The sequence below is a fragment of the Colobus angolensis genome, unplaced genomic scaffold (assembly GCF_000951035.1).
Source record: "Colobus angolensis palliatus isolate OR3802 unplaced genomic scaffold, Cang.pa_1.0 Scaffold242, whole genome shotgun sequence".
Classification (NCBI taxonomy): Eukaryota; Metazoa; Chordata; class Mammalia; order Primates; family Cercopithecidae; genus Colobus; species Colobus angolensis.
Window position 1 is genome coordinate 252,239 of NW_012115622.1, and position 10,701 is coordinate 262,939.

Sequence of the window (10,701 nt, forward strand, 5' to 3'; positions counted from 1 at the left end):
ATATATATATATATATAAAAGATTTATACAAGTCTTTTAAAATTCACTTGTATAAGCTGACTTGGTTTTCTTTAGCCTTGTAGAAAAATACAAAAATGGCAATCTCTTTTATCACACAAATAATGTCTTTTTAATAGAATGATTTTTTTCTGATTGAGGTATGATGTACTTTTCATTTGCTAATTATTAATTGCTTACATTGAAGTGTTTTATGAATTAATATTTAATTGCACACATGAAGATTACTAGTCATAGGCATTTTACTAACCATCACTCATTAAGCATAGCATGGATTCGTGTGATGTCAAGGAGCGATTTTATTTGGTGAAAGGGAAAAGATAGCACAAGAACGAATGAGAGAGCTGGACCAGTGGAGACACCGACAGTGATCTGTCTAAGATCTAAATCACTCTGTTGTCTTCCCGGCCTCCTGACCATCCTGACCATCGTCATCAGCATTGTTGGGTCCTTTTAGCACAGATTCCTCAAAATGGGCAACTCCGTAACACTTGGAAGCTTATGAATTCATAGAATTTGAAAGAGGGCAATCTGGGAGCACCCATCTATTTTAAAATTCCATTAACCTAGGAATTTCATCCCATGTCTGGAGTCTTCTATGTAAAATATTTCCACAATTAGGAGATATATGTGCATGGGGATTTTCAATGTGGCAGTGTTTTGACAGAATAGAAAGTTGGGACACACCAAATTTCTATCACGAAGGAAATAGTAATACACTGAATAATAATACAGTGAATATTATGCAGGCTTTAAACATCAAAAAAGAGCTCAACTTCTGACTTCCAATGATCACGTTGAAGTAGGTCACAGCTGGTTTACATTTGATTTTCATGTGGGAACTCTGGGTGTCTGCCTTAGTGATTTTACGTGTGGCTCAATTTAGCTAATGAAAAGCTATTTGAAGTATTGCAAAACGGAACTTTAAAACACTGTCTTCTCAACAACTAAGTGGACCTGTTTCACATAATACCTAAACATTTGGCCCGGCATGGTGGCTCACGCCTGTCATCCCAGCACTTTGGGAGGCTGAGGCGGGTGGATCACGAGGTCAGGAGATTCAGACCATACTGGCTAACACGGTGAAACCCTGTCTCTGCTAAAAACTACAACAAAAATTAGCTGGGCGAGGTGGCACGTGCCTGTGGTCCCAGCTACTCAGGAGGCTGAGGCAGGAGACTGGCGTGAAGCCAGGAGACAGAGCTTGCAGTGAACCGAGATGGTGCCACTGCACTCCAGCCTGGGTGACAGAGCGAGACTCCATCTCAAAAAACAAACAAACAAACAAAAAAACCCACGTATTCATCTGCCTGCCCATCATTCTGTCTGTCCATCATTCTGTCTGTCCACATGGGCATCACTTGTTAATGGAGCTGAGTGCCCACTGTCGAGCTGACAAGCCCACAACCTCCCTGTTCCTAGTCACACATTAATTCGCCAACAAATCCCTTTTTATAGATTGTGATTAAGCTTAGCTGCTAGTTCCAATTGCTTCCCCAAACATACTTCCCACTGTTCTCCCATCACACCCTTCAGCCCATCCATGCGGGGTTCCTTTGCTTTTCCCACCTTACACCAAACTCCCTATTTTTACCTCCACTTTTACCTCCTCTCCAAGACAAAACAAACACAACTAGCATTTTTAAACTTACTTATAATCTTTCTCCCTTCATGAAAATTTCTCCAACAGCCATTCCCATGGCCCTGTGTGTTCCAGATATTTTTAAATATTGGCCATAAGGTTGAGCGTGTCAGGATATGCTGTTTTGGCTGTGTGCAGATGGAGGCAGTGGCTGGAGTGAATGAAGAGCAACAATTGCTGGCAACCGGCAGAAGCTGAGAAACAGGGAACAGGCTCTCCTCCAGAGCCTCCAGGAGCCAGGCCTTTGGACACCTTGAATGTGGGCTTCTGGGAGACCACGTGTTTCTGCTGTAAGCAACCCAGACCCTGGCAGTTTTTATAGCCACACCAGGATGCTCATCCACACCTGTCTGACAAGGGCAAGCTCCAAGGAAGGGATTCTCTACATATCTACATTGTTTGAAGATTTTACAATAATCATTTATTCTTGCATGGCTAATCATCATTAACCAATAGAGATAAAATAATAAAGAAATGACCCACATTTTATGTTAGGAGTTTGATCTGCCATTTATCAAGTATGGAATCTTGAACAAGGGGTTAAACATCTGAGTGTCTCTATCACTTGATCTGTAAAGAGGGGGTGCCCACACCCACCGGGCTCCCCTCCCAGGTTGGTGCCGGACTCTCCCTGGGTCCCTGTTCTCTCACCAGCCACATCCATTCTCCCTCCAGAATGGCGCTAGTGACTGTGTGTGGCTTTCCATTCCCACCACGTTTGTCTCTAACTCCAGCAGCAGATCAGTGTAAGCAGAACACAGCTGAGTGCTCCTCTCCTCCTCGCCCCTTCAGGGGTTCCTCACCACCCACCAGATCAGGTGCAAACTTCCGAGCCTCGCTGGATCCCCTCCACACTCTGAGCTCCACCTGCCTTCCTATCCCTATCCTTCCCCACCCGCCTCCCTGGCAGAGAAAAGCTGAGTGTGTGATGCTGTCTGAATGCTGAGCACGGCCTTTTGCAGCCAGTCCACTGTGTACACTGTCCCTATGGGGGACCTCCACCCTAACCCTTTCAGCCTGGAGCCTTCTCCCAGGGCCCCACGACAGAAGTGACTTCCCTTGCCTTTGAATTCCTATAGCACAAGCCCTACTGCCCCCCATTAAAACTGCAAAGTCCTTTTGTGGAAAATAACTTTATTCATGATTGTATTTATCACACTATCTTATGGAGAATAGGTGATCAATAAATATTTGCTGAATAAATGAGTAACAGTTACTAAACACTTGATTTATATAGAATTAATGTCAGTTCTCAAAGTGAAAAATTACAAACAGCACTGATATTCAGCCAGTACACACGAGTCTGGTCATAGCAGTTATAAAATACTGAAATACCCCCTGCCACTGACCTTTGGCCCCCAGATGCCTCCCACTGCCGCTGCTCTCCCCAGTGGGAGCACCTGGACTCCCCACAGCCTGCTAATTAAAGGGCTAACATCTTGCACAGCAGCGAGCACCCAGGACTGAGCAGCCACATGGCCGAGTCCACTGGTGAAAGCGTCCATTCTGACTGATCAGGACCTGAGGACCCTCATTGTTAAATATTTTGGTAATATCCCTGATTATAAATAAGGCTCAGTTACATAGTCTGAAAACGATGCTTCTCCTCATTACAAAATCTCTTAGAAGACTCAGAAGGCTCCATAGATCCAGGAATGGAATGGAAAATGATAGCGTGTCAATCTCTGAAGGGTTTGGGCATATCCGTTAGCATTCCATCTTCATGTAAACCAGAAGATACGCAGTTTCCTGCCTAGAGAGAATAGAAGACACAGCAGCACAGCGGCATGAAATCTTCGTCAGAAAACAACGCTTCATTAATCTATGACAGAACAAGCGTCAGCAAACTTCCAGGGCGGCTGGATCAAGCCTTCATCTATCCATCACCTCGGAGAGGAACAAAATAGGCGACCTGGGAAGATACGCACTACGTTTCTATTACTTAATATCTAAAGAGGAGGTTAACAAGCTACAGGCCAAATCCAACCCCTCGGGGTTTTTAAAATCTACTTTCAACTTTTATTTTAGATTCAGCTGGCACACGTGCAGGTTTGTCACATGAATACGAGCATGCTCCCAACAGTTAGTTTTTGACCCCTCCCCTCCCTCCTTCCCCATCCAGCAGTTCCCAGTTGTTGCCATCTTTAAGTCAATGAATACCCAATGTTTAGCTCCCATTTATAAGAGAGAATACGTATTACGTTTTGTTTGGTATTTTTTTTTTCCTTATTTCTTGAGAGGAAATCTCACTCTGTTGCCCAGGCTGGAGTGCAGTGGCGTGATCTTTGCTCACTGCAACCTCTGCCTCCGGGGTTCAAGCGATTCTCCTGCCTCAGCCTCCCGAGTAGCTGGTACTACAGGAGCCTGCTACCATGCCCGGCTAACTTTTTGTATTTTTAGTAGAGACAGGGTTTCACTGTGTTAGCCAGGATGGTCTCAATCTCCTGACCTCATGATCTGCCCACCTCAGTCTCCCAAAGTGCTGGGATTACAGGTGTGAGCCACCCTGCCCAGCCTTTTGTTTACTTTTTGACGAGACCGGTTCTTGCTCTGTCACCAGGCTGGAGTACAGTGGCACAATAATAGCTCACTGCAGCCTCGTGTTCCTGGGCTCAACTGATCCTTCTGTCTGTTTTAGCTTCCTGAGCAGCTAGGACTAGGGGTGTGTACCACCATGCCTAGCTATAATAACTTTTAATTTTTGTAGAGATGGAGTCTTGCTTTATTGCCCAGGCTAGTCTTGAACTCCTGGCTTAAAGTGATCCTCCCACCTTGGCCTCCCAAAGTGCTGGGATTAAAGGTGTGAGCTCACACCCAGTCTCCAAGCCTCTTTTTGCAAATAAATGTAACTAGACCCCAGCCATGCTCATCTGCCCACATACTGTGTATGGCTGCTTTTGCTCTACAGGGCAGAGTTAAGTGGTTGCAACAGACACTGTACAGACCACAAAGTCTGAAATACTTTCTCTCCAATCCTTTACAGAGAAGGCCAACCTCTGATCTCAATAATAGGGAAATCAATGACAACCACAAAGTGGCAAAGATTGAATGTCTAAGACAGATGCTCAGAATAAACAAGAGAGAAAGATGAAAAGCAGGAGGATTTCAAATGCGAGCTTCACCTAATCCGTTATTTTTCAAATGACCAGGCCTATCTCTGCAGCTGAAAATCACCTCCAATAGCATCTCCGATACACAATCTCAAAGCTCAGCCAAGAAACTTACAAAGTCTCTCTGCTTTAACTTCATCCACCTTTTTTCTCTCCAGCTTCTCCTCAGTAGTTAACGATTACAAAAATATTTATTGGCCAGGTGCGGTGGCTCACGCATGTAATTCCAGCACTTTGGGAAGCCGAGGCGGGTGGATCATGAGGTCAGGAGATCGAGACCATCCTGGCTAACCTGGTGAAACTCCATCTCCACTAAAAATACAAAAAAATTAGCCAGGCATGGTGGCGGGTGCCTGTAGTCCCAGCTACTTAGGAGTTTGAGGCAGGAAAATGGTGTGAACCCACGAGATGGAGCTTGCAGTGAGCCGAGATCCCGCTACTACACTCCAGCATGGGCGATAGAGCGAGACTCTGTCTCAAAAAAACAAACAAAAAAAAGAAACAACAGTGTGATGGCCAGGCATGGCGCTCATGCTTGTAATCCAAGCACTTTGGGAGGCTGAAATGGACGGATGGCTTCAGCCCAGTAGTTTGAGATAAGCCTGGCAACAGAGTGAGACCTCACCTCTACAAACATTTTTTAAAAATGTGCCAGGCCAGGTGGTGCATGCCTGTAGTTCTAGCTATTCAGGAGGCTGAGGTGAGAGGATTGCCTGTGCCCAGGAGTTCAAGGCTGCAGTGAGTTGTGATCACACCACAGTGCTCTAGCCTGGGCAACAAAGCAAGACTCCATCTCTGAAAATAAAATTTAAAAAAAAAATGATCTTTGCTGTAAAAGAGGTATGCTTACATGCAATAAAAGCATATAAGAAGGCCAGGTGTGGTGGCTCATGCCTGTAATCCCAGCACTTTGGGAGGCTGAGGCGGGCAGATCATGAGGTCAAGAGATTGAGACCATCCTGGCCAACATGGTGAAACACCGTCTCTACTGAAAATACAAAAAAAAATTAGCTGGGCCTGTTGGCACGCACCTGTAGTCCCAGCTACTCAGGAGGCTGAGGAAGGAGAATCGCTTGAACCTGGGAGGTGGAGGTTGCAGTGAGCCAAGATTGCACCACTGCACTCCAGCCTGGCAACAAACCGAGACTCCGTCAAAAAACAAAAAACAACAACAACAAAAAAAACATACAAGAAGCCTCCACGAATCTGGGTGAATCGGTAAAGGCTTTTCACGGTAGGAAAAGACCATGAGTATGAAACATGAGAGGGGAGTTGGCCTAGATGGTAAACGAGGAGAGGACAATACGGCCAGGAAGTGCACACGCACAGCAGAGGGGAGATGGAGGGCATGGCTGTTTGAGCTACCTGTACTTTGATATTCCTGGAGTGTGACGTGTGAGGCAAGCATGGGGTGGTGGGGTGAGTGTTGGAGATGAGGCGGACTGTGAGCCATCAGCATGTTAGTAACAGGGGAATCCACAGGCGTTTCACGCAGCTCTAAGGACCCTATGTGAGCTCATCAGACTCCCATTACCCAAATCCGTTTCTTACCAGAGGTAATTAGGATTTCCGTAGGTACACTGGATGTCTTCCCAGGACACCTGGAAGCCAGAAACAAATGGGGTCAAGCAGCCAGCTGACACAAGCACCCACAGAGGACAGGGCGCTATAACGTGCCCCTCATCCTCCAGACAAGCCCACCTCTAGCAACTCCCAAGAGCCTGGAGCATCAGCAGCAGGACGTCATGTGCAATGAAGTCTTTTTAGCGCCCTCGTCCCTGTGTTTAAACTTGGTCATGCGTATCCCAGAGGCCTAACTTACATATTTCTAACTCTCCTTGCTCTCTAGACATTTCCCACGAAGCAGGAAGCCGCAGGGCATGAGCCAAGAGCACCAAACACTTAGAAATGGAGGGAAGTGAACCCTTACAGAGGTACAAACCACATGGGGACTTCAGGCCGGAAAAGGCTTGAACCCTCATCAAAGGCCCCACACCGAGACAGCGGGACCACAGTGTGTCTTGATCTCAGAGACCCACGTAGTCCCAGGCCCAGCATTTGCTAGAGGTGGCCAATCCAGGGCAGGAGGCAATTGTGGATGATGTTTCTCACCAAGCAAATATTGGAGTCATTGAAGCAGAACCATTTTCCATCCACAGCATTCCGGATGTAGACACAGTAATGACCGGAGTCTGCCACTCCCACGTGTGCAATCACAGCAAAAAGCTCATACTGCCCACCAGGCTGGAAAGAGACAGGCACGAGACAGTTTACCCACCACCACAAACATGACTGCGTCACACACTGATACCTGCCCACCCTAGGCCTGACTCTGGGACTTCAGAATATTAGAAAACAGCCCTGACCCACGGCTGGTGGGCACCCTCCAGGAGGGGCTTTCCTGAGTGTGGATCCTGAACTTTGAAGGCTCAGCAGCTTGGCAGAGCACAGCACACAGGAGATGGAAGGCAGGAGGTCACGAGAGAGGCCCCCAAAGCCAACGCAAGATTAGAACTTTCCCCTGGGAGGGGTGGGGCCATCAGAACACAGTTCTGTTTCTCCACAAGCCCAGGAATGGCCCTAACCTGAGCCACCACACCCAGCCAAAAGTCTTTTGTAGGCGGAGGGGAGACGGACGGCAAGGGTGGCACACACAAAGCTGGGTCACACTCAGTGGAGGCTGGAATTATCCCTATTTTCATCTGCAGACTTTGTGCAGGACTTTACAAAATGCAGGGAATATATGTATCTAAATATTAGTTTACAAGTAATAAAAGGGTCAGAGGAACATGTTAAATGATACCAACCAGCCAGTGCTGGCATATTAAAAAAATCTTCAACCAAATCAACTGCAAAGAAAAGAAAAGGACCAGAAATCTAAAAGGAACTTAAGAAAAGAAAGAAACTTAATCAAATGTAAGTGTAGGCATTGTTTGCATCTAGATTCAAACAAACCACATAGATTATACAACAGTCAGGAAGTCTGAACGTTGACCAGATATTTGATGCTGTTAAGGAATTACGAGATGGAGATGGTTATCTTTTGAGTGCTTATTCTTTAGGGACACATAACAAAGTGTTTACAAATGAAACAGTATGAAGTCTGGGATTTGTTTCAGAAAAATCCAGTACAGGGTTGGGTGAAACAAGAGGGTGGGTTATAGGACAAGCAAGACCTGCCATGAGTTTGGTAACTGTTACAACGAGGATTCACTGTCTAATTCTTCCTTCACTACACACCCTGGTATCTATTTGTAATGTTCCATAACAAAGTCTTTTTTGTTGCTATTGCAAGAAGATGGAGTCTTGCTTTGCTGTCCAGCTGGGCTTGATTTCTGGACTCCAACAATCCTCTTGGCCTCCCAAAGAGCTGGGACTACAGGCATGACCCACTGCACCCAGCCAAAAAAGTCTTTTTTAAGTGAAAAACAATTTTAAATATACTTCATTGGGCAGAATCTGCAGGTAGAAATAAAAAGAACTAGAAGGAAAGAAAAAGAGAATCCTATGAAACGTACACGGCCTAAGTAGGTAAAGAAATCATGTTATAATAGGAGCTATTTTAACATATTATCAGGCCTTAATTTTCTAAATGCCATGGTTCTACAGCATAAATAGCCAAACAGACCAATAAAACAGAAAAGACACTCCAAAAATAGACCCGTATATGTGGGAATACAAAATTTGCTGTGTAGCATTTCAAATCTATGGAAAAAAGATATTTGTGTCTTTTTTTTTTTTTTAAGTTTTTCTTGTTTTGTTTTGTTTTTAGAGACAGGGTCTTGTGCTGTCACCCAGGTTGGAGTACAGTGATAGATCACAGTTCACTGCAGCCTCAAACTCCTGGGCTCAAGTGATCCTCCTGCGTCAGCCTCCCAAGTAGCTGGAACTAAAGGTTTGTGCTACCACACCCAGCTAATTTTTTTTTTTTTTTTTTTTTTGAGAGATGGGGTCTCATTATGTTGCCCAGGCTAGTCTCGAACTCCTGGGCTCAAGCAATCCTCCTGCCTCAACCTTTAGAGGTGTGGGATTACAGGCATGAGCCACATTGCCTGGCCCTGTGTCTCTTTTTTTCTCAGAATCTCTCAGTAAGTTATTATCTCAGGACAAGTGAATTAAACTTTACTCTGATTAAATGTGGTCCAGTCAACTGACTACTTTATGATTATCCTCAAAGTGGGCACAGGCCATTTGAGGAAGAAAGTTTGGTTGGTACTAAGAACCCATAATGACATGTTTGCCTATGCATTTCTATGTATTCCACATTATTTCCAAAGGAGCCTACTGAATTCTGGATTCCGTCCCTCAGTGCTGTGAGGCACATGACCATAAATCCAATATTTAGAAAAAAAAAAGTCTTTAGAGGTTGGGGACAGTCTCTAAGGAACAGGTGGCTCCCAGCAGACTGAGGGTGAAGGAAGGGAAATCGGAAAGGATGAGGCGTCTGGGGAGAGTCAGGATGGCAAGGAGGTCGGGAGGATCCCACCTGCTCCTCAGCATCACAGGGCTCTCGCTCCATCGGAAGGACCTGACTGAAATCCAAGCTCTCGGGGAAGTGCAGGGCATGGCAGATCTTTCTTGTCTGTGAATTCCTGATGGAGAATCGCATGAGGTGGATTGTCAGGGTCTGGGGCAAATGAGTCAGCTTCAAGACCTGAAAAAGCAAAATCATTCTGGAGATGAAGTCCACTCGGAATGGGAGAGTCAGAGAAATGTCAGGGCTAGTGACGCGTTCTTCCCAAAAAGAGGGAAGCAGGGTGACATCACGGAGTTTAAGGCTCCTGTTCACTGAATCTGCTGAGCTCCTCTGAGAATAATGCAAAACCTGGCTATTCTACCACCATGTGGCCCCCCACAAGAGGCAGAAGGGTACAGGGCTCTGCACAGGCGCCAGGACCAGGGGAGCCACGGCACCTGCTCCAGGGAGCTGGTTTTGCCCCCAGGGAAATGCCCTTACGACTGCTCTCAGGACCCCTCCTCTGGTCCCTCTCAGTGATGCAACCAGGAGAAGCCACATCCACAGCTCTAGATATCAGAACCCCAGTGTCCCAGATACTAGCCAGACCCAGATTACCTTTCTCACCCACCATGGGGTGTCCTCGGGGCCTCTGACGAAATCAGAGGAATCAGGAAATCCACGGGGGGCAACCCCAGACTAGTGAAGGACAGATGACCCCTGAACAGCATGGGTTTCAACTGCGTGGGTCCACTTATACACAAATTGTTGTAAATAAATACAGTCTGCCCTCCCCCATAGGCACGAGTTCCACATCTGCAACCAAACGCTCATCAAAAATACAGTATCCCAGATGCACAACTGCATAATGAGGGACTGACTTTTCCTATGCGTGGGTTCCACAGGGCCGACTGGGTGTGACTTGAGGGTGTGTGGATTTTGGTAAAAGCAGGGGTCCTGGAACCAATCCCCCTATGTGCACCGAGGGATAGCTGAGTCTGATCTAGGGAATGCGTACCTGTTTCCCACGGGTCTTCTTCCCACAGTTCTTACAGAAGCACTTGCTTTTGCTTGATAACTCCCTGGGCTGGAAGAAGCAGTGCAGGGCGTCCTCCTGTCCCACCCAAGAGAACAGGGAAAAAGCAGTGTTGGTATTTCCCACCGAGAGTACTCTATTCTTCTGTTCTCACACTGCTGTGAGACAATAGCTAAGACTGGGTAATTTATAAGAAAAGAAGTTTAATTGGCACATGGTTCCACAGGCTGACCAGAAGCATGGCAGCATCTGCTTCTGGGGAGGCCACGGAAGCTCCCAATCATGGCGGAAGGCCAAGCAGGAGCAGGCGTCTTACACGGGAGAAGTAGGTTCAGAGAGCAAGTGGGGAGCTGGAGTGCAGTGGTGAGATCTCAACTCACTGCAAGCTCCACCTCCTGGGTTCATGCGATTCTCCTGCCTCAGCCTCCCAAGTAGCTGG

The 10,701-nt window shown here is 46.4% G+C and overlaps 1 protein-coding gene and 1 long non-coding RNA gene across 2 annotated transcripts in view; one reads left to right on the forward strand and one right to left on the reverse strand.

The window, feature by feature from the left end:
* LOC105514346 overlaps window positions 1–2,144 on the forward strand; it is a 6,516-nt gene extending 4,372 nt beyond the window's left edge. Inside the window, exon 2 of the long non-coding RNA XR_001002166.1 lies at window positions 1,709–2,144. This is a non-coding gene — a long non-coding RNA (uncharacterized LOC105514346). The remainder of the gene's footprint in view (window positions 1–1,708) is intronic.
* Window positions 1–10,701, reverse strand: part of USP18 (ubiquitin specific peptidase 18) — a 48,334-nt gene that overhangs the window by 14,854 nt on the left and 22,779 nt on the right. The window contains exons 7-11 of the mRNA XM_011945644.1: window positions 10,245–10,340; window positions 9,257–9,424; window positions 6,883–7,014; window positions 6,322–6,371; window position 6,276 (exon numbers count right to left, since the gene is read on the reverse strand). Of these exons, the coding sequence (XP_011801034.1) occupies window position 6,276; window positions 6,322–6,371; window positions 6,883–7,014; window positions 9,257–9,424; window positions 10,245–10,340 (447 nt within the window). The remainder of the gene's footprint in view (window positions 1–6,275; window positions 6,277–6,321; window positions 6,372–6,882; window positions 7,015–9,256; window positions 9,425–10,244; window positions 10,341–10,701) is intronic.